At 38.2% G+C, this 24,993-nt stretch overlaps 1 protein-coding gene across 2 annotated transcripts in view; it reads left to right on the top strand.

Moving 5' to 3' along the window:
• The window catches only part of CILK1 (ciliogenesis associated kinase 1), a 97,047-nt gene that overhangs the window by 24,516 nt on the left and 47,538 nt on the right, over window positions 1-24,993 (top strand). For both annotated transcript variants that reach the window (XM_069070618.1, XM_069070617.1), the window contains 3 exons: window positions 5,684-5,738; window positions 21,154-21,275; window positions 23,287-23,366. In XM_069070618.1, coding sequence (XP_068926719.1) covers window positions 5,684-5,738; window positions 21,154-21,275; window positions 23,287-23,366 — 257 coding nt within the window. The remainder of the gene's footprint in view (window positions 1-5,683; window positions 5,739-21,153; window positions 21,276-23,286; window positions 23,367-24,993) is intronic.

Genomic DNA, 24,993 nt, shown 5'->3' with positions numbered 1-24,993 from the left:
AAGAAACATTTATTAAGCATTTACTATGTTTCAGAAACTGTGTTAAGGACTAGGGATGCAAATCAAGGGAAAAACAAAATCTCTGCCCTCAAAGTACTCACATGCTAATGGGGGAGACAACATGCTGACAATTACTTACATATAAGATATCTACAGTGTAAATAGGATGTATCTCCTAGACCACAGAAACAAAATCATAGAATGTCAGAGAAGGAAGATACCTCAGAGACCATCTTGTCCAATCCTGTGCTTGACCAAGAATCCCCTGTATAACATAATCAAGAAGTGGTTATCTAGCGCTTGCTTGAAGACCTCCAGTAAGGGAACCCATGACCCTTTTAGATCACTCTCATCGTTAGCACTCTGATTCAACGTTAGCAGTCACTTTATATATTAAGTGATAGTTGATTTTGACATGCTAGTGGGATTAGACTTAAGGATATCCTATGTTGTTTAGTGCCTTCTGATTCTTAAAGGGTTCCAACTTCCATGTTTCCTTTGATCGTCATGAGGACTGTAAGGAAGTTATTGTAGGGTGGTTATGATCTCCATTCTACAAATGAGGCAATTGAGGCAGCATAACAAAGTGGCCAGGAGACTTGGATTGTACTCCCAGCTCTACTCCTAGATATTTGAGCGACCTTGGATGATTTTGCTTAGCTTCTATGTACCTCAAGTTTCCTCAACTCCAAAATGAGGATAATCCCACAAGTAGTTGCGTGGTGGAGAATTTCTGATGATCACATGGGATGATAAATTTAAAAATCAGTATTTAAAAATTTTTCATTGTTATGTAGATATAAAATATCACTTTTATTATGGGATGGAGGTATTTCCAACAGGACATATGGCCCCAAATACATTTCTTTTTTACCTTACTTTTTAAAAAAATTTTTCTGCAAGTAAAGATTAATGTTAGGGCAGTTAGGTGGCACAGTGGATAGAGTGCAGTGCCTGGAGTCAGGAAGACTCATCTAACTGAATTCAAATCTGGCCTCATTATTATTATTAGCTGTGTGACCCTGGGTAAGTCACTTAGCCCTTTTTGCCTCAGTTCCTCATCTGTAAAATGAGCTGGAGAAGGAAATGACAAACCACTCCAGTATCTTTGTCAAGAAAACCCCAAATGAGGTCATGAAGACTTGGGCATGACTGAAAACAATTAAACACCACAAATATTTACCATACTCTATTGGCTGGGTAAGTAAAATTGTATATTTAACCAAAGTATTTACAAATTTTCTTCCTTGCAATAATATTCAAAATTCTGTGGCATGCTTAACACCTTGGCATACACACACTTTGAGAACTACTCTGTATTGGTTATTTAGCTGTGTGACTATGGGCTAGTCTCTTTACCTCAACTAAAACCCAAGCATAATAATTGCCTTGGTACTTACCTTCTTCCCTGTGTTATTGTGAGGTTCAAGCAAGATAATGCTTAAAAAGTACTTTGCCAGTCCTAAACTCTATGTAAATAACAAACAGTGCAAACTGTGTTAAATATAAGAAGTAGATGACCTAGACTAACTTCTACTGCTTCCATTGAGTAGCATTCTACCTGTGACTTTGGGTGAGTCACTTATCCTCCAGATAATGTCTTGTTACATAGGTTCAACTGAAATGATGCAGATGAAAGTGCATTGACAAATAGGAAGGACAGTACAAATACAAGGTACTGCTATAAAGTTGTAGGAATTTATTTGTCCTTCCCTAGGATACAGAAGGGCAGGGGTAGGAAAAAAATGTTCATAGGATTATATTATTATAGATTTATATATATATACATATATATATATACATATATATAAATTATAGATTTAGAGCTGGAAGGGAATCTCAGAAACCATATATTCCTACCGTCTCATGGAAACTGAGGCACATGGCGGATAAGTGACTTGCCTAAGGTCACATAGGCATCAGGGGTAGATCTGAACTCAAGTCAACTCCATCCTGAGGTTAGCTCCTGATAGCAGTCTTCTGAGTTAGATCTGTAGGATTCTAGTTTGTTACAGAGGATTGAAGAAGCCTTGGTTCGCGCCTGACTTGCATAGGTCTGACTGAAGTAAGTTGCCGTTCTCTCTGCCCTCTGGAAGTGACTGGACATACTAGGAATTCTGTTGGCTGATCCAAAATGAGAGCCAGCTGCCCTTTTGGAGTAAACCTCAAACTTCTTCACTCCATAGACCATAAAAGACTTTGAGGCTCCTCAGGGCAGAAATGACACTGGGACTTTGTTCCACTAGGGGTGGCATGAATTCCGGTTGCTTAAGTGTGTTCTCTGTAACTATTTCTGGAGCACCACTATGAAAAAAAATCTTATAAACAGACCTGCCAACTGCACCCCTACATACTTGCCCTCAGAGGAAACAAAAATAGTCATTTAGATACTGGGAAAAAGGAGAATGCTGATGGTGAATACAGGAAAAGAGAGAGGGAAGGAGGGAGGTTAATGTTTATCTCTGGGGTCCCCACCCTAGGGACATTGCCCTTGGATTCAGTCTCCTCTCACATGAATTTCTTCATTTCATGTTTTAAGAGGAGAATGATCTTTGAATTCTCAGGAGCCCCTTGAGGTCAGTGAACCTTGTCTTATCATTTTTGGTAGACCCCTCATTGCTCTGGGTGGTGCCTTGAACATAGCAGGAGCCTTATATCATGGAAAATACAAAATTATATTTTAAAATCTTCACACGTTAGTGTTAGCATTACAGGATTATGTTTTCTGCCTTAGTGGTGGTAGGATTGTCACTTTGTTACACTGTCTAATTATGGCTTCTGGGGAAAAATCTTAAATTCACCTTTGAAATGAAACTCAGGAACTGGAAAATGTATACCAGTTGGAAAAATTCTCTGAATATTGAGTGGCACTAAGAAAATTAAAGGTCAATTATTTCCCCTACTTTTACATCAATAAATGTTTATTGAATGAATGAATGAATAAGGTAGAATGGGGATTTGAAAGGAGAAAAGAAAGGCCAAAATATAATATCCTTCAGTAAGGCATCCCTTACCTTTCCCTCCCCTTTTTCTGCATATCTCTTGCCTTAATCCACAGATTAGAAAGGGTGGAAGCCAACTTTGTGGGGTACAGTGGGAAAAGCAGTGTCATTTAGCATCAGAGGACCTGGGTTCAAATCCTGGCTCTATCACTGACTGCCTGCATGACCATGAGCTATTTTCTGAGCCTCACTTTCCTTATCTGAGGTCAGACACTATCTAGCTGTATGACCCTAGGCAAGTCATTTAACCTCTGGTACCAGACATATACACATGCATACATACACATATGTTTTTATGTGTACACACATATAAATGAATGTGTATACACCGTATGTTTATGTGGGTATGTATATGGATACATACATACATATATTTAGTGGGTAGGTTACTTTTATTGCATTCAGTGACAGTGAACAAGCACCTTGAAGTGGTTCACACCTCCACTGTGTCTATCACTATTCCTTGTACACAGAAGGTGTTTGACAAATATTTGTTTATTTTGTTTGAGGTAGCAGTGAAAGGAGAGCTAAACTTCTGTTTTTAGAGATTAGGCTTAGTAAGATAATTACTGCCTTTCTCTTGTCTAGAGAGGATTTAGAATGAAGGAATCAGAGGCTTGTGCAAATTTTGCTTTGGAAATACAATATTAAGCTAGTAAGATAGGTAGGCTCGGAGTCCAGAGGGCCTGGGTTTAAATCAAACCTCAAAACTTTACTAGTGATAAGGCAGCTAGGTGGAACAGTGGACCTGGAGTCAGGAAGAACTCAGTTAAAATTCAGCCTCAGAGGCTTACTAGCTTTGTGACTCTGATCATGTCATTTGATCCCTGCTTGCTTCAGTTTCCTTTTCTGTGAAAAGGGGATAACTGAACAGCCTACCTCCCAGGGTTGTCATACAATTAAAATAAAGTGATGCTTATAAAGTACCATATAAATACTATCTATCATGGGTAGTTGTGTGACCCTGGGCAAGTCACTTAGCCTTTCTGTGCCTCAGTTTCCTCATCTGTAAAATGGAAGAGGAGTTGGACTCTATGGCTTTCCAGTTCTGTATGTATGTTCATAAGAAAGCTAAGGGATTGGAGAAGGGGAAAAAAGGGCTTAGTTTCATACCTTTTTATTACGTAACAAATACAACAGTAGAATGTAATTACAACAGTAGACTGTAATTCAAAAAGCATTTGCTAAATACCTACTATGGGCAGAGTCTGAGGTACATGTTGAGGATGTATAAAGTTTAGATAAAATATGATCTCTACCCACTAAGAACAGATAGTCTGGTAAGAGATAATCTAAATATATAAACAGAGCTGGCTAAAGGACACATTATCATCTAATAAGTGCATAAGGCCAAGAGTCCTGGGAACGGCAGCACCCCCTTCCGCCTTTCCCCTCTGCTTCCAGTCTGATTCCCAGAGCCGTGGTCCAGGGAAGCAACGCTTGTGGAGAATGGGCCCTCCATGTCTGTTACCACTCTACACCGACTACCAGACAAGTGCGTCCAGTGGTGTAGGCAAGCCAGCTTGGTTAGAGCAGCAAGGCTTCCTGCTACCCTTTGTTGTTGTTCAGTTGTGTTCAACTCTTTGTGACCCCATCCGAGGTTTTCTTGGCAAAGATACTGGAATGGTTTACCATGAGGAAGCTGAGGCAAACATGGTTAAGTGACTTGTCCAGGGTCACACAGCTAGTAAGTATCTGAGGCTAGATTTGAACCCAGGTCTTCCCACTTCCAGTACTCTATCTACTGTGCCTCCTAACTGTCCACAACATGTAGGTCTCCCCTACTACCTTTAGATCCATGCTATAGAATATGACCCTCAGGGCATCCTGTTTTCCTTATAACATGTATGTTAGCCTGGTAACAACCTAATTCATTGAGTTAGTATGAAGAAAAGATTAATTTATGATTATAATTAAAAACAGAGGTGATTTTGACTATCTGATTTTGTTAAAGATCTACTAAAATCTTTACCTTGGTCAGTGAATGCAAATCATAGATGATAAAAGGTAGAAGGGACCTTAGAGGTCATTCCCCTCATGTTGCAGGTGGGCAGAGCCATCACTGGAAATTCTGTCACCAGGGGAAAATTCAATTGGTGGGAGTAGGGGGAGAACAATTTGCCTTGGTTGAATGAAGTCATACAAACAGCCCCCAGCAACTCCTAGGAATGAGCAGATGGTATATAGGTGTAGACCACCACCCTGAGATGGGAACTCTGTGGCCCTGTGTAGTGCTAGTTGATAGAATGACATACAAGGAAGTGTGCCCTTTTGGTGTTGCAGTCTTAGGACAAAGTCATAGTTGCCACACCCTAGTTATTGGTCTTTAGATGAGGAAACTGAGGCCCTGGGGGCTTTAGTGCTTTGCTCAAAGTTGGAGTGGTCCTTAGTGACAGAGTTGAAACTAGCCTAGATCTCTTGCCTTGCCCAGTTCATTGTACTGCGCCATACTATATCTCCTTCTATGCTTTGTGGCATACAGTACAAAGAATTGACAGGCTTTAAGATGCAATACAATTTAGAGTGATATAGAATGATGAAGTCATTTTGTAGATTTCAGTTCGGTAGAACCTGAAAAGGTTAGTCAGCTTTGTCCAGTTTATAGTGAAACCCCCAATTTTTATGAAGTATAGATAGTTGTTTTCACTTAATACACTGTTTGTTCTTTTCTTTTTTCTTAGGATGAAAAGAAAGTTTTATTCCTGGGAAGAATGCATGAATCTTCGGGAGGTTAAGGTATTTTAAAATACGTGAACAAATCTTTCTGTTAATGGCTAATTTTTAACAGTTTGTCTATATGAGTTAGTGATGACCACTAGTTTTAACCACAATTTCAGTTTTCTATTTATTAAATATTATTAATACCTCATCCCCTAAGGGAAACTTTGACAGTCCAGATGACTATAAAGTATTATAGTATTATCTACAATAATAAATGAATTCTCACTGAACACAGAACCCCACCCCACTATAAAGGTTTTACTATATAATAAACTAAATAACTCAGTTCACTATATTATTAGAATGCCTTCAGCTAGTCTTTAAAATAAGGTTCAGTACTAATATTTGTGAAAATTTGTTGGCAGGAGGTAAAGATTATTTCTCTTTTTTCCAATTAGACTCTTGTTTCAGTTTTTCCTCTCTCCCTCTAATGCTTTACCTTTTTTCTTCTCCAAACTGATTTCCTATAAAATATAACCATAATCAAGATAAATATGTGCCAAAGTTTTTATACTATGATTTCCTATTTTTGGAGCTCTTATGTTCAGGGGAGGAGGGTAGAACTTTTCTTAATTCAGAATTACAACCAGATATCTTTCCTGTTCCCTCTTTCCTTTATTTTTTTCTTTTCTAAATGAATGCCCCAATTCAACCACTCCTTTGTATCATAATAGTTAGCAATTAATTTTTTTCTTGCCCAAACAGCTTTTCTTTAATGTAAGCTACTTGATCTATGTTGAAAATTACTTTTCTGTTATCCAATTTCTTAGCTTTCTTAGTTCACATTATACCTCTGTCTTGATTACCTTAATACAACATTATGTATATATGACCTTTCCTCAAAAGCCTGGCAGTGGGAGGAGGGGTATATTAAACTAGAAGATAAAGCATTATGAAAAACTGTCAGTACAAAGTTCATCAAGGTGAAATCAAATATTCTCCCAAGGACATTTTTCCACCAAAAGAAAATTTTGCTGGAACTCCTTCCTTGTTAGAATGGGCCTATGCAAACTTTCTTAGCATGACAGAGTTAATTCTCAAATATTTGCTCTTTATCAACACATACATAATTCCTATTTTGACATTTCAATCCTCTCCCCACCCCTGAACGTGTACACTTGTGCTGATCGATTGGTGGCAGTAAGGAAGAAAAGAAGGGAAGTCCTTTCTGCTGTTTCCTTCCCTCAACCTCCATCTACAACTGAAGTTTTTATCTTACCCCAGTTCCCAGTGCTGGTCAGAGGAAGCATAGGAAAAGAGGACACATGAGATGAGGAGTGGAGAGAGGGAAACAAATCCTGTTGTGTCTTTTCTCTTTTTTACCCTCTGTACCTCCCATCTCTCTCCTCACTGAACCACGTTCTACACTTGGATGTCTTCTAGGCATCGAGCTCAACAAGTCCAAAACCAAGATCATTATCTTTCACTCCAAACCTGCTTCTCCTTCTGTGTTGCCACCATTCACCCAATGTACAAATATCCCACTGTACCATGTTCCACTTGGTACCTTGGAACCCTTGTCCCTCAGAAACCCTCCAAACTCACAAACTCTCCAAACTCTAGGAGCTTGAAAGTGGGAAGGTCTTACTTCAATTACCCAGCTCATGGAGCAGGGGTCAGAGTGAGGATATCTCTGTCATTCAATGACTACAATGTACAGAGAACATTATGCTTATTGAAATACAAAATAAAAATTAAACAACCATTGCCTTCCTATAACTTACATACAGAGAACATTTTGCTTATTGAAATACAAAATATAAATTAAACATAACCATTGTCCTCCTATAGCTTAGAGTCTAATAGAGGGATAAGACACAAACACAGATAATTAGGAATTTACAAAACAAATTGCTATGTAAAGCATCATCATTATCATCCAAGAGGATCAGAGAAAGCTTTGAGAGGCTGGGAGTTTTTTGAGATGGTCTTTAAAGGGCAGTAGAAATTCAACAGGAAAGTGGGAGTGGGATAGACATTCCAGAAGTAGGAATAGCATTAAACAATGACATGAAAATGTAGCAGAATGTATTGGGTGGGGAAAGGAAGAAGTGACTCATGTTGGATAGACAATAACAATAATGGAAGTGTATAGAATAAGACAAGCCTTGAAAGCTTTGGGTGGTGCTAAATTGTGAAGAGCCCAGAGTGTAAAGCAAGAGGATTTTTGTCTTTCTTTAGTTGATCATAGTGGGCCAAAGGAGAATTACTGACTATTTTTGAACATAAGAATGATCCAGATCTATGAGTAAAAGAAGAAAATTATTCTGGTAGAAAAGTAAAGAATGAGCTGTAGGGAAAAGGGAGTAGAGATGGAAAGATCTAGTATAACACTATTATGATAGCCCAAGTGGGTAGAGATGAGGGCCTATGGTAGAACTGAAGCAATAGGAACTGGTAGACAAAAGAGGTAGACAAAGTAAGAGTTGTCACTGAGACTTTTTTTCTATTTTATTTTCATTTTTAATTAGTATGCATTATTTTCTGTCCCATGCATCCCAACTAATAATAATAAAAAAGAAAAACAAGACCCATATAGCAAATATGCAAGATCAAGCAAAGCAAATTCCCATATTGACTGTGTCCAAAAATTATGTCCCATTCTGCCCTCCTGAGATAAATCTATTACCTCTTTATAAGGTAATCAAGGCAGAGATATAATGTGAACTAAGAAAGCTAAGAAATTAGATAACAGAAAAGTAATTTTCAACATAGATCAAGTAGCTTACATTAAAGAAAAGCTGTTTGGGCAAGAAAAAAATTAATTGCTAACTATTCTGATACAAAGAAGTGATTGAATTGGGGCATTCACTTAGAAAAGAAAAAAATAAGGGAAAGAGGGAACAGGAAAGATATCTGGTTGTAATTCTGAATTAAGAAAAGTTCTACCCTCCCCCCCTAAACATAAGAGCTGCAAAAATAGGAAATCATAGTATAAAAACTTTGGCACATATTTATCTTGATTATGGTTATATTTTATAGGAAATCAGTTTGGAGAAGAAAAAAGGTAAAGCATTAGAGGGAGAGAGGAAAAACTGAAACAAGAGTCTAATTGGAAGTGCATTGATCAAAGTTCTTAGAGCTTTCAAAGTTGTCTTATAATGATGTAATTGTATAAATTATCCTTCCAGTCTGGTTCTTCACTCTGTATCAGTTCATACAAGTCTTCCCAGGTTTCTCTGAAACTGTCCCTTTCATCATTTCTTACAGTACGATTCATTGGAAACAGTATTCCATTACATTCGTATACTACAATTTATTTAGCCATTCTCCAGTTGATGGGCACTCCCTTAGTTCCCAGTTCATTACCACTACAAAAAGAGCTTCTATAAATGTGTTCATGTGTATGGGTCCTTTACCTCTTTCTTTGATCTCCTTAGGGTATAAATCTAGTGTTGGCAATGCTGAGTCAAGGAGAATGCATAGTTTGGTGACTGTTGGGGCACATTTTTGAATTGTTTTTCAGAAACACTGGACCAACTCTACTAATAGCTCTACCAACAATGTATTAGGGAGTCTGTTTTCCTGCAGCTTCTCAACTATTTGAAATTTTCTTTTTTGTCATCTTTGCCAATCTGATGGGTGTGAAGTGTAACCTCCTTTAATTTACAGCTCTCTGATTACTAATGCGCTGAGGTATTTTTTTTTAATGTTTTATTGTCATCTTTTTATTTACATAGTAGTCGTTTTTCACACCTAACCCCAGATTGAACCCTTCCTTGTGCCAAAAAAAAGCATTATTGCTGAGGTGTTTTTGATAGCATTTTGTCACTGATTAGGTATGAGAAGTAAGGGAAAGGGAAGAGTCAAGGATAACACCAAGAGTAAGAAAGTAGTATATTGGTTGTATGGTGGCATCACAGACAGAGTAAAGTCAGAAAAAGAAGCAGGTTTGGGGTGAAAGATTTTTGTTTTAGCCTTGTTGAACTTGAGATGCCCAGTTGACATCCAAGTGAAGATGACCTGTAGACACTTGAAAATGGAACTCAGAAAAGAGATCAGAGCTAGAATTATGGATTTGAGATTCATTTGCTTAGTGGAGGTTGTTGAAGCTGTGAGAGGAAATGAGATTGATAGGAGAGTGTATCCTGAAGAGAGCCAGTGACAGAGCCCTGGAGAGCAAGGCTGTAGAGGAAGTGAAGGGAAAGGAGATGAAACAAGAGTACAGTAACCTTGAAGCCACAAATATTTATTAAAGTGCTACTATGTCAGACACTTCTTAGGTGCTGGAAACAGACAAAAATGAAACAGTTCCTGTATTCAAAGAATTAACATTCTGTCAGGGGAGATATTACATACATACACATACCGTGTTTCCCCGATAATAAGACACTGTCTTATTATTTTTTTTGGAAAGAAAAACACCAGAGGGCTTATTTTCAGGGGAGGGCTTATGTTGTCCTGCCTCAGCTCTCCTCCGTGGCACTGCTCTCAATGGCACCAGCAAGCAAATCACTGGGGAAGAACAGGATGACGCGCTCACTGCTGCAGGCTCTGATTGGATGCAGCTCGGAGCGCGGCGTGCGTTTCATGGGGGGTGGGGGGGACGGTGCATACAGAGGGTACCGTAATGTAGTGTGTAGCACAGGGGATCACCTTCACTACAGTAGCAATCTCAATAGGGCTTATTTTTTGGGGAGGGCTTATTTTAGAGGAATCTTACACAGTAAGGGGAGGGCTTATTTTCGGGATAGGTCTTATTATCAGGGAAACACGGTATATATGTGTATATAGATGGGTAGATAGATAAATACAGTTATGTAGAGAATAAGTATATAGCAGTTTAGGGAGGGAAGGCACTAGCATTTGGGACATCAAGAAAAGCTTCATGTAGAAATTGGTGTTTGAGCTTTTTCTTGAAGGGAATGAGGGCTTCTCTGAGGCAAAGGTGAGGAGGAAGAGCATGGAGGACAACCAGTACAGAGGCAAGGAGACAGAAGATGAAGCATCATGTGAGAAACAGAAAGAAGACAAGTTTGGCTAGACCTAGTGTAGGGTGAGGATAATGATGGGGACTAGACCTATAATTTCATTGATAGGAGAAACTCCCAGATAAGAAAACCACCCTCTACTAATGCAGTTCAGCACCTTTTCTGCAACATATGTCAGTGAACAAGCATTTATTAAGAACCTCTTATGTGAACATTGTCTAATAATTTGCTTAGAGGATTGAGAGGCTAAATTAATCACCAAAGATCACATAGCCAAGATATGTCAGAGGTGGGACTTGAGCTAAAAAAAAATGTATAAAGAGTATAAAGGAGGGGCAGATGGCAGAGTAAAAGCAGGAACTTCCTTAAGCTCCCATACCACCCACCTCCAATACCTGTAAAATATCACTCTAAACAAATTTTAAAGCTGCAGAACCCACAAAGTGACAGAGAGAAACAAATCTCCTGCTTAAGGCAGCCTGACAGGCCCACAGGAAGGGTCTATCACACCAAGCTGGGAGCTGAGCACAGTCCTGCATGAGCTGCATGGGCCCAGACCTGGGGCGGCCCTGACCTGTGGCCCAGACTGGCTGGAGCAGACTTCAGGAGAGTGAATCAATGGCAGCTGTAGTGGTTTCCAGACTTCACAACCCATAAACATCAAAGAGAAAGTAAAAGGTCCCTAGGGAACTCTTTTGGATCTGGCCCCTTCCCCCAGGGCAAGAGGTGGAGGAGGCACAGCAGCTGCAGCTGCTGCCCAGTAGCTGCCTCTGGAGCTTATAGCCTGCAGATTGTAGGGGGCCCAAGTGACTATTCAGAGGGTAATTTCTTGTGCTTTCACCAGCTTGGATCTGGATCAGTCTTTGGCAGGTGGTCCTGGGGTGAGGAACGCCAGCTGCCAGAGCTTGTGGTGGTTGTAGAGAGGGCACTCTCCTCTTAGCTCTGGCAACTGTGAAAACCCCAGCAATTTGGGACACAACTCTCTCCACTCTGGAAGCAGAGTTCTACCATGGCAAAGAGCTCAAAAGTCAAGTAATTGGCGGGCATAATGAGCAAGCAGAGGAAGCACAATCAGACCATAGAATCCTGGAGCAAAACATGGAACCAGAAGAAAACAACAAAGTCAAAACTCCTGCATCATTCAAGAAAAATATGAATTGGTTATAGGCCAGAGGAACTGGCCTATAGAAGATTTTGAAAGAAAAGATTTTGAAAATCAAGTGAGAGAAGTGGAGGAAAAATTGGGAAGGAAAATGAGAATGATGCAAGAAAATCATGGAAAGCAAGTCAACAGTCTGCTAAAGGAGACCCCCAAAAATACTGAAGAAAATAACACCTTAAAAAATAGACTAACTCAAATGGCAAAAAAAGCCAATGAGGAGAAGAATGCCTTAAAAAGTCTAATTGCCTAGATGGAAAAGGAATTTCAAAAACTTACTGAAGAGAATAATTCCTTCAAAATTTGATTAGAGCAAAAGGAAGCTAATGACTTTATGAGAAATCAAGACACTATAAAACAGATCCAAACAAATTAAAAATAGAAGGCAATGTGAAATATCTCATTGGAAAAACTACTGACCTGGAAAATAGATCCAGGAGAGATAATTTAAAAATTATTGGACTACCTGAAATCCATGATCAAAACAAGAGCCTAGAAATCATCCTTCAAGAAATTCTCAAGGAAAATTGCGCTAATATTCTAGAACCAGAGGGCTAAATAGAAATTGAAAGATTGGGGGAAGGGGAATTCAGTAAGTTCGATATCTTGGGGTGAGGGGTAGGGGAAAGACAGGGAGAAAATTTGTAACTCAAAATCTTGTGGAAAGGAATGTTGAAAACTAAAAATAAATAAATGAAAGATTAATTACCAAAAAAAAAGAGTATAAAGTAGGTTGGGGTCCAGTTCTAAAAGTCTTTGAAAAACTGAACAGGTGTATACTTTTTAATCCTAGAGGCAATAAGTAAACACTTGAGTTTGCTGAGTAGGGAATGATACAATTCTGGTGACCTACCCTGGTTGCTTAAAGAAAATCATTTTGACCACTGTGTGAAGGCTACAGTGGAGTGGGAAGGGACTTGAGCCAAGGTGATCAATTAAAAGCCAATCAATTAAAAGAAGAAGGATCATATCCAGTAGGACAGGAAGACTATAAAAAATTTCAGAGACTTCAGTGAAGATGAGCACTGATATTTGGTAATTGTTGGTGGCCTTAGAGAGGACTGTTTCATTAGAATAATGGGGGTGGAATCTAGATAGCAAAGGGATGAGGAAAGCCTGTATAATGAAGAAGCAGAGACATTGGATGTATAGAACTTTTCCTATTTCCACGCTTATCAGTGAAGAAAAAAAGATGAAAGTCGTTGTGTGGGGTAGAAGGGTTTTGTTATTGTTATTGGGTTTTTTGTTTGTTTTTAAATGAGGGACCTGAGATGTTTGAGTGCAGATGAGAAGGACCCATTGGAGTGGGAATGGTTGAAGACCTGGAGGAGAGAGGAAAGGATGTAACTTCTAGAAATGTTGGAAGGGAATAGAATTAAGCACATAGGTGAGGATTAACCTTGGTAAGATGGAGAAGGATACCCTTCTTCTGTGACCACAGACGGGGAGAAGAGGGATGATGCTGGGAAATTTTGAAGAATGGAGAATGGGATCTTAGGGATATTTGGTACTCCTGCCAAACTGGACTCTCAGCTCTTCCCTTCACTTGACACTCCCTCTCCCTCCTTCCTTCATTCCCTAGAGATGATCTCCACTTGTATTCCCTCTTCAATTCAGCCCCTAAGAGGCTCAGTTCAGATGCTACCTCCATGAACTCTTTCTGGATCCCCTTCTCAAATTATCTTAAGTCTATTTCTGGACATCTTGGAGCTTACAATAGAATATATGTCTTTTAAAGCCAGACAGTTTCGTTCTTATCTTTGTATGTATCACCAGTGCTTACCATGGTGCCTTTTGCCTATAGCAGATAATTAACATATGTTTATTGAATTGTATTGTTAAGACAACCAGAATAGGTCACCAGAAAGAAATAGGGAGGAAGGCTTCGTACTTGCATAAACTTGGTAGAGGAAAGAAGAAATATTTGAGGCTTTGGAAAAATTGCTTGTATAAATATGTTTAGCAATAGTGGCATTAATTCAATTCAGTAATCATTAAATATCTAAGGCAATGTCACTAAACACCATTCATTCATTCAGAAACCATCATTCAGCATTTATCAAGTACCTGATGGGTGAAAGGTAGTCTGTGAGATGCTGGGGATACAAAGATTTCTAAAATGGTAGCACTCGTGGTATGCTATAGAACTTCTTAACCTGTAGTCCATGAATTCAGATGGGGAAAAAAGGTATATCTTTATTTATTTATTTTTATTTTTATTGCCTTTTTGGAGGGGGAAGGCAGGGCAATTGGGATTAAGTGATTTGCCCAAGGTCACATAGCTAGTAAGTATTAAGTGTCTGAGACTGAATTTGAACTCAGGTCCTTCTGACTCCAGGGTTGGTCCTCTATTCACTGCACCACCTAGCTGGCCCTAGTATATCTTTATTTCAAAATAATTATTTCCTTTGTAATTCTATCTATTTTATTTTGTGCATTTACAAATATTATTCAGAGAAGAGGTTTGTGTGCTTCACCACATTGTCAAAGGGGTTGGGGTCCAGGACAAAACAAAAGGTTATTCTACCTGGTATGGTGGAACAAGTGTTGGATTTGGGATCAGGACCTGGGTTTGAGGTTCTGCTCTGTGACTTACTATGTGACCTGGATCTGTAAGAGGAGGGGAGTAAGCTAGGTGACCTTTTATGATTCTTTCCCCTTTAAATCTGTGATCCTATGATCCCTGCCCTCAAAATGAACCATAATTTTCATTGGTGATGGCATGTTCCCTCCACTTTACAGATCATAATCCCTTAGCTGATGTTTTATACCATAAGTAAGGTTTTCTCGAGTTACGATGGGGCTAAAGGCAGGAACCAGTTCAGTCCAGTGGGGCAGACCCAAGGTCACAGTCAAGTCAGTTTCTATTGGGAGGGGGCAGATAATGTGAATTCTGAAGACAAAGCCAAAATATGAGTTAGAACAAAGACAAAATGGGCACATTTTAAAGTCCAAATGGATAATTCATGATTGGCATCCGGCCATACAATCCAAGCATAATGGCAGTGACTGAATCAGAATTTGAATGGACTGGCATAAGCTGGGTTTTGGGAAATAGGCAGGAAAGAGGTTTTGATCTGAAAACAGCATAATATTAACATAAACTCTACTACATTGTTCATTCATTTTCAATCACATCTGATTCTTCATGACCCCATTTGGGATTTTCTTGGCAAAGATACTGGAGCAGTTTGCCATTTCCTTGTACAACTCATTTTACAGATGAGGAAACAGGCAGACAGGGTTAAGTGACTTGCCCAGGGTCACATAGCTAGTAAGTGTCTGAGGCCAGATTTCAACTCCTGTCTTCCTGACTCAGGCTTGGCACTCTACTAGCCACCCATAGCATATTAGTATAACTTATTCAATATTTTCGTGTATGCTCTCTTTATGTGCTTTCTTGCCTCTGACTCATGGTTCAAATCTTTCTGTTTGACTAAACTGCTCTCCCCTTTCTCTCTGTTTGTCTTAAATCTTACCCATCCTTTGCTTTTCCATTTTTAAAACAATGTAATTTTTTGTATGTCATTTCCTGATATGCTACATTCCTCCACATTGAACCAAGACTTATAAACAAAACTTTTTTAAACATTTACATAACTCTTACTGCCAGACACTATAATTATTACCTCACAACAATTCTGAGAGGTATGTGCTATTATTGTTATTATCCCCATTTTGCAGATAAGGAAACTGAGGCAAAGAGAGGTAAAATGACTTACTTGGGATTGCACAGCTTGTAAATGTCTGAGGTAACATTTGAATTCAGATCTTCCTGACTCCAGGCCCACCTAGCAATCTATTGTGCCACCTAGCTGCCTCGAAAACCCAAAACAGTTAAACAAAACCCACTGTCCACCAAAAGACATAGATGTGTATGTCTATATGAGTGTATACATACATATACATATATATGTGTATATATGTATAGGTATATATTCAGCTGTCACAGAGGAGGGAATATATTCCAGTCAGTGCAAAGGCTCAAAGATGGAGAATAAATACAAGTAAATCTCTTAAATTATAAAGAGAATAAATATAATGCAATTAAAATGCAAGGTAGTTTGGGAGGGAGGTATTATTGGTTATAGGGATCAGGAAGGGCTTCATGAGAAAGGCTATGCATAGTGCCCTCCATTCCTCTTCATCCTTTATGCATTACTTCCCCCTCCCACCCACACTTTTCAGTCTTACCAAACCTCTCTGTTCCTCACACCAGACATTCCATTTTCCATTTCAATATAATAAGCAACATGTTAGTAGACAAATGTTTTATTCTTTACATTTGTAGGCCCACTCCTCAGCACATAGGAGCTTAATAAGTGCTCTCTGACCGTTTGGTCTAGCACTAAGTGCCATGTCTTACTAGATAAAAACTTGTTGTTATTAATGATAGCTAACATCTGAATCGTCCAGAAGACTGGACTGGATGCTTTAAAAACAATGATCCTTTTTCAGAAGAAGCCCCATTTGAAAACAAATGACCCATGCCCCACATATAATTTTCCTACTCTGTGTTCCTATGCCCAGTACAACCCAGTCTGCCAAGGGGAGGGACCTCCTTCCTGGAAGTAGTATTCAGTATGAGTGCGCTCACACACACACACGTATGTATGTATTTGTATTTTACCAGTAGATGAAAATAGGATATAACTTGCCCCCAAGCATTAATTCTTCTCAAAAGTATAGTTCTGTAGGAGCCATTCTCTTCAGCTTAAACAAGCAGTCTTAGTTTATGATGTCCCCCTCAGGCCAACAGTGAGAGGTACTCTACTCCCTGATTAGTACTCTCTGCTTGGAAAACACTCTGTCCATGACTTCATTTGTCTCTGAATTAATTTTCCTCTGGGCTGCCTCACTATTCTGAGACAGCAGGTTTATTGCCTGTGATCTGTTTTAAGCCAACAGGCAGAAAAAAATGATTAGAAAACAGTGAAGAGATTGAGAAGCCATGTTCAGGTTGGGCTTTGTTTATGCCTGTTACCCATGGAGCACAAGGAACCCAACCCAAGAAGGAGGTAGAATCAGCCAGCTAGTTCATGGCATTCCAGGCGGGAGGAGCAGACTGAGCCAAGCAGATGAGGCTGAACTGCCAGGAAAGTGCCTTGGCGAGAATTTGTCTTTTAGGGAACAGGCCTCAAAGGAGACTGGTTTTGCTTTTTAAGATTCTGTCTTTGTTTCCCTAACCACCTTTTGCCTCATTTCCCAGCTAGTAGGAATATAAGCCTCACCTCCACCCACATGCTAAACCCTGGTTGTCTCCCTTATTACCAAGCTTCTTTCTGTGCTTAGATCTGATTGATTTCAACATTTTGTTCATCAAGAAAAATTTCGTAATTTCTCCTTTTTCTTACCCAGAATGATAGAGCCAGCATGGCATGGTAGAACAGATACCGAAGACTAAGAAATTCAGAGAGACATGGGTTCTAGTCTGGCTCAGTCACTAACTGTGAAACCTTGGGAAATCATTTGACCATCAGGGCTTCAGTTTCTTAATTTGGAAAATGAGGGGTTTAGAGGATCAGATATTCCCTCTGGCTCCTTTCAACTATGATAGTCTGTGATAACCTATGAAAAAAGATCCAATGGACTTTTTTTTTTTGGAGGGGGGAAGGCAGGGCAATTGGGGTTAAGTGACTTGACCAAGGTCACACAGCTAGTAAGTGTTAAGGTCTGAGGCCAGATTTGAACTCAGGTCCTCCTGACTCCAGGAGTGCAATGGAATTCTTTTTTTTTATTTTTTTTATAGTTTTTAAAAATTAATTTGTTTGTTTACTTTTAGTTTGCAAGATTCAATTCCACAATTCATTGAGTTTCAAATTCTGTCCCCCTCCTGCCCTCTCCCCACCATGGCGGCATACAATCAAGTATAAGATCTGCAAATACTTTCACATTAGACGTTAGTCAGGTTATAAAGACAGATTGTATCAGATGGAATGAAAAATGGTAAAGAGGAAATAAAACCAAACAAGAAAAAGAAAAAGATCAGGTAGTTTGCTTCAATCTGGATTCAAACTCAGTTCTTTCTAGTTCTTTCTCTGGATGTAGACATCTCTCTCCATCATGGGTCTTTTGGGATTGACTTATATCACTGCATTGCTGAGAAGAGTCCAGTCTATAAAAGTTGGTCATCACACATACGTTGTGTCTGTAATTGTGTATAAATTTCTCCTGGTTCTGCTCTTCTCACTCAGCATCAGTTCGTATCAGCCTCTCCAGGTAAATATGAAGTCCATCTGCTCCTCGTTTCTCATAGCACAATAGTATTCCATAACATGCATATACCACAACTTGTTCAGTCATTCCCCAGTTGATGGGCACCGCCTTAATTTCCAATTCTTTGCTACCACAAAAAGAGCTGCTATAAATATTTTTGTACATATGGGTCTTCCTCCCACTTCTATGGTCTCTTTGGGATATAACCCTAGAAGTGGTATTGCTGGGCCAAAGGGTATGAAATTATTTATAGCCCTTTGGGCATAATTCCAGATAGTGCAGTGGACTTCTTAATATTGTTATACAGTTGACCCTCTTCCGTGAGAAAATATTCTTTGAGTTAAAGGATTTACCCAAGTGACGAAGGTTAATTTTTTTTTTTTACTTCAAAGAGGACCAAATTCAGGATACAGAAAATTAATTTATTTGATTGGTTTTGCTGACTGTAGTGTGTCTGGCCTGTTGCTGTTTCACAGGGCTTCCACTGATTAAAAAAAATAGAATTAGTCTTCATAACTAAACATACAGGTGGTATAAAAACAGAATGACTAAGCAAGCAGAAGACCATACACTGTGTTCTAAGCTGTTCTACTATTCCTGATCGCTTGATCCTCTCAAGAACCCATCTGAACCAGTCCACCAACAAGAGTGCCTTCCCCTTATCCTCTTGACCCACCCTCTTCACAGCTAGCACACATCTTAACTGCTTGACTGATCCCATTGTTTGAGTTAGATGGCAGCAGCCAGTTCTGTTCCTAACAATAAGAAGGAAGATCTTGAGGCCCTACCATCAGTGTCCTGCTATTCCCTCCAAGGTCCTCCAGGCATAACCATTTGCCCTGCCTCCCAAGATCCCAGGCACTGTCATAAAAATCATATAGGGGAGTAAATTGCATCAAATGCTGAACTTTGAATCAGGAAGACAAAAATTCAAATCCTGCCTTAGATGCTGGCTATATGACTCTGGGCAAGTCACACAACCTCTTTTGGCCTCTGTTTCCTCATTTGTAAAATAAGGATAATCATAACACTTTCATCACAGGGTTGTCGTGAGATTGAAATGAGATAACACACAAAAGCTCTTTGCCAACTTTAAAGCACTATATCAATACTAGCCATTATTATTGGACCTATGGATGCAACCCGAGAAGCCCTGGAGCTTGCCAGCTGTTGCCCTAGTTATAAACCTCAGGGGTTTCTGGGCCTCTCTATCCATCCTAAAGCCAAACTTTCTTTTACATGTGGTCTCTCTCAATTAGAACCTGAGCTTCTTGGGAGAAGGGACTCAATTTTTTTCTGCTTGTATCCCCAGTGCTTATCATAGCACTTGGCACATATAAGTACTTAAAAATACATTTTCATTCATTCACTCATTCATTCTTAGCTGTTTCTTCTGCCTTCACTGCTTTTTTAGGAAAATGGTTCCTCTCATGTCATTCCAGGTTCATGAAAGCTCTCTGTCTTTCTCTCTCTCTCTTTATCTTTTTTCCTTCCTTTATTCCTTTTTCTCTCTCCCTCCTTCCTCTTTCTCCTACAATTCTGAGTGTTTCCTGCATGCCCAAAGCTCACAGAGCTTGAGAAGGATCAGCACAGTACATGGAATAAAATACACAGAGAAAAATGGAGGAAGACTTAAGAATCTGGCCATCTTCCTTGGCTGCATCCAGCCATTCTTACTTCAAAGTATATGTAAACACTTAGCTAATGATCTCAGCAGGAAGCAGCTGCCATATCTGCAGCTGGGGGGAAAAAAGGCAGCTTTCTTTATTGGTTCTTCTCTAGTTATTTCCAGATTTCTACATCTGGAAGCAGTCACGTAAGCTCATAATGCAGTGCTTGGTGCATTGTCTGGCACATAATAATGGGTACTCTGTAATGGTTAAGGACCAAGTAAGTACTTTACAGTACAGATTGTCAAAATCTTTATTCCATAGAAGGTTATTAATGATTTAAAAAAACATTTCCTTCATTAAAATTTCAATTTATAATACTAATAAGATGCTATAAATAGTGTTTTTATGGCTATAGAATTACAACAAGGGTTTTAACATGGGTTTCAGAATTTTGTTTTAAAAAAATATTTTAGTAACTATATTTTAATATAATTCGTTTACTACATAATCCTATGTATTTAATTTTATGTATTTTTTTGCTTTTTTATTACTGAAACTTAAATATACAATAAGGAAAGAAAAAAGAAACATAAATTTAAATATTGAAAATTAAGTACAAAATAAGAAAAAAAAACATGTCTTGTGCACAGCAGAACATAAGACAGAATTCAAAATATATAGCAATAAATTTCCATTTCAAGAAAGTCTATATAACAAATACTGTGCATTGTGTTGAGAGCTGTCCATCTTTTCTTTGCTTTCTTGTTAGTTTTCTTTTGTTTTCTGCTGTTCACTTTTTATTTTGTTCTATTTTATGCATTTGAAAACATTATTCTGAGAAGGGGTCCATAGGCCTCACCAGACTGACAAAGGGGTCTGTGACAAAAAAAAGGTAAAAACCCCAAACAAGGGTCTGGGTTTTTTAAGGGTACCAAGGCATGTTGGACTCAAGTCAGAAAGGGATGGGTTCAACACTTGTCTTTAACAGCTGGTTGTGTGACCATAGACAAGTCATTTCTCTTAACCTTAGATTTTTAAAAATTATTACTTTGAGATTGAGTCTTCCTGTTTTGCCTAGGCTAGAAGTACAGTGACCAATCAGGGGCTCAATCCTAATATGATCATTCACAGAAACTTTAACCTGCTATTTCTGATCAGGGCAGATTTGCCCCTTCTTAAGCAACCTGATTTCCCCACAAACACTTGTGGGGGCTTATCACATTCGTGCCAGATTTAGTGCCAACATCCAAACAGCCTTAGCCATGATGCAGCTCAGAACTCCTGAGCTCAAGTGATCCACCAGCCTCAGCCTGTCTTCCCCCCACCCCCACTAATTTCCTTGTTTGTAAAGTGGGGATAATATCTGTATTATCTACCTCAAAGGTTCAAATGAGATAATATGTGTGATATGCAATCTTTAAAGCATCCTATAAATATTAGATGTTATTAGTAAGTAGAAGGCAAAAGACTTTATTTTTCTAACCAAAATCTTGCCTCTTTCTTTTTTTCAGTCTTTAAAGAAGCTCAACCATGCAAATGTAGTGAAATTGAAAGAAGTCATCAGGGAAAATGACAATCTTTATTTTATCTTTGAATACATGAAGGAAAACCTTTATCAGCTAATGAAAGAAAGGTACAGCTTGGGGAATTTGTTTTAGAAAGGAATTTCTCACAAGGATGCTTTCCTTTTTCCTGCTTCTACTTGACTGTAATGAATCAATCAATCAACATTTATTAAACACCTCCTATTTGCCTGATACTATGCTAAACACTTTATAAAGACTGTTAAGTCTCGTGCTTCTCTTTCCCACTTTTAATAGCCAAGATGCTTAGGTGGTTACTTTTGAAATTTCCCATTATTTGAAAGGCTGAAGATGAGACCAAGATTATACAGGAAAAGACTTAAGATGATACAACAGAATACCACTTTAAAAACCTTTAAATTGACTGTTACTTAGTGGTTATTCAGAGCATCATCTAATCCAACTGAACACATAAACGTGTCATTATTCCCAAGAGGGTAGACACAGCTTGATTTCCTTACAGATTATATACATTCAAAAGTACCCTCAAATTCTTTTCAATTTCTTTATTGTTAAAATTCCTAGAGGACAGTAATAAGAAATCCACCTGCTATGGGTGATGCCGATCTTAGGTGACAGTAGTTCTTAAGGTCATCAAGGCCCTTTTTTGTGTGTCAAGAATTCTTCACCTATCCATAGTGGTCAAAGTTATCTCCTTCCATCCTCTTATAATTTGTTTATTTTAAGATCTTTTATGTCAAGATTCCATATGCCTTTGGAACTTATCATTTTAAAAGGTTTTATAAGCTTTTAGCTCAATTTCTCCTAGATTGCTTTCCAAAGTTTTCTTGGCAGGTTTTGTTGAATAGTAAGTCCTTATCCCAATAATTTGTGTCCTTGGGTTTAGTGAAAACTATGTTCCTTTGTTTCCTATTGCTTATAAATCTTGCATACCTAATTTATTCCATTGATCAAATTTTCTATTTAAAAAATTTATTTAATTTATTCTAAACTTAAAACAAAAATAAAAACAATTTTCTTCTGAACTTTAAACACCCAACAAAATTTGTGTTTCTATATGCAACACAGAATGTGAAACTATTTCTATTCTATATCGTTTGCTATTCCTTTTAAGAGTATGATAAATCCAACATGTAAGTTTCAAAGCTGTCCTGCTTGTCTCTTTTTTTTTTTCTGGCCTTTTATTCTCTTTTGAACATTTTTAAAAACATGCTTTAATGAATCTCTTTTCTTTCTTTTATTTTTCTTTTATTCTTTGGCAACCCTATAGCCTCTCTATTTCTTTTAACTATTACCAAATTGTTTTGATGATTACTGTTTTATTATATAATTTGAGATCTGGTTCTTCTAGATCCTCTTCTTTCCTTGTCATTTTTCATAAGTTCCCTTGAGATCTTGATCTTTTGTTCATCCAGATGGATTGTTAAAATAATTTTTTTCATTCTGTAAAGTATCCTTTGGCAAAGTCATCTAGATATTATCATTTTTTATTATCTTGGCATGGCCTAAATATAAGTAATTATTTTTTACTAAAATTATTTAAGTCTTCTTTTATTTCTATAAAAAGTTTTTGCAGTTGTATTCATATAATTCTTCAGTGTGTTGGTAAGTGGTAAGTAACCCAGATATTTTATACATTCTGTATTGATTTTCAATGGAATTTCTTTTTCTATCTCTTTTGGGCTTTATTAGTGATGTGCAAAAAGATTATTTTGTAGATTTATTTTATATCCTACTACTTTACTGAAGTTAATTATGGCACTTAATTTTTAGCTGAGTCTCTAGGGTTCTATAGATAAACTGTCATATTATCTACATAAAGTGATACATTTTTTGGTTCTTTACCTGTACTTTTTCCTTCATTTTCTTATTCTTATTGCTATAGCTAGTGTTTCAGGGCCTATAGCAAATAATGGCGGTGACAATGAATAACCTTGCTTTGTCCCTGACATTATTGGAAAGGCCTCTAGTGTTTCTCTATTATATCACTGTTATCTTAACTCCATGCCAAGTATAGCATAAGAACTCAGGAACAGAGAATAGAGTTTTATGTGTTAACCTAGATTTACGACTTGATTTTTCTTTCTCTACTTAATACAGAAACAAGTTGTTTCCTGAGTCTGCTATTAGGAATATCATGTACCAGATACTACAGGGACTTGCATTCATCCACAAACATGGTAAGTCATTTGTAGTAATTATTCCTTTGATTCACAGTGAAGTGATATTACATGGTATCATATGTGGAAACCATTGGTACTGGATGGTTAAGTAACTGTTGATGGACTTTTGAGTTTGTCACCTCCTTGATTCCTGGATTTCTCTCATTATTTGTCATGCACCTATTTGCTTACATATCTTATATTTATGGCCTTTAACATTGCTGTTGTTTTTCTGCATCCAAGAATTATTACTCGTTGAAGGCTGTTAATGAGGAGGAAGCCATAGATGCCATGGTCCTTTAGGCTCATGTGTACTGTTTAGAGCACTGAGTCCTCTGATTTTGCACATTGGAAATATAATTCTTTTTGCCCTTCATTCTAAAGTCAAAATTGTCTTTGTTGTTCTTGCACCCACAAATCACAAAATCTCAAGCATTAAAGGGACCTTGTGGCTGTCTCATCCAACATACAATGAAAGAAGAATCTTTACAACAATTTTAACAAATGGTCATCCAGAATTTTCTTGAAGTCCTCAATTGAGAGGAGACCCAATTCCTCCAGAGGTAACCCATTTTCCTTCAGGTCAGCTTTGCCTATTGGGGAGTTTTTCAAGCTTAGAGTTGCCCCTTTGCAACTTCTGCCCACCACTTGGCTTAGGGTTCTTGCCTAGAAGGCAGATTTTTATTACCCAACAAGGAGATCTTGTTGAAATATTTTGTAAATCTTCTCATGTTTATAGTTCAGCTCAGCATCTAATGGAAATACTTACTGTAAGCAGCTTGGTAGTAGCAACAGGGGGGCACAGCCAGAGTAAATCCAAAAAGTAAAATTACCAGTTTCATCCTTAATTGCCCATAGTCCACTCTTGCCTGAAGTAGTTAAAACCTTTCTTTAATTACTGACTAAAGATGATAAAAATAGACGTAATTTGCCTCCCTGCATTTAAAAAAAATTCATGTAATGTTATTAAAATATTGATTACAAGAACATATTTGAATTTCTCTACAGAGAAAGCTTCCTCTTTTCATTAAGCCTACTTGGGGCTCTACTTTCCCTCTTCTCTTCTCTCTTCCCTCTCTCCTGCTCCTCCCCCTCCCCTTCCCTTCTCCTATCCCCCTCTTCCTCCCTCTTTCTTCTCCCTATCTCTCTTTCTTCTCTTTCTCCCTTTACATCTTTCATCATCTTCTCTCTTTATCCTTTCCCTCTCCCTCTCTCTCCTTATTCTTTCTCCTCCCCTTCTCTTCTCCCTCCTCTCCCTCTCTGTTTTCCTCTACCTTTCACTCCCCTTCTTCCCACATTCTCTTCGTCTTCTCTTCCTTTTCCTCCTCTCCTTGCTTCCCTTCTTCCTCTCCCTTCCCCCTCTTCTTCTCTTTCCTTCCCCATGTACTATTTTTTTCTCCTTCCCCTTTCCTTCTTGCTTTTTCCTAAACACATTTTATTGATGCTTTTTGTCTTTACATTCCAGCTATTTAAAATTCTTTAAAATTCCCCTTCTATAACAAAACTTTTCTTGTGACTAACAAAAATAAATGGGGGAAAAACAGCTGATACATTGACTACATCTGATACTGTATATAATACCTTAGTATTTTATACCTTGTGTATTATAATACCTCATGTCCAACTCTTTGTGATCCCATTTGGG

The sequence above is a fragment of the Petaurus breviceps genome, unplaced genomic scaffold, assembly GCF_028583685.1.
Source record: "Petaurus breviceps papuanus isolate PSGF00001 unplaced genomic scaffold, PetGlider_PUasm1.0 90822, whole genome shotgun sequence".
NCBI classification, from domain to species: domain Eukaryota; kingdom Metazoa; phylum Chordata; class Mammalia; order Diprotodontia; family Petauridae; genus Petaurus; species Petaurus breviceps.
This window is presented reverse-complemented; position numbering and strand designations above follow the sequence as displayed.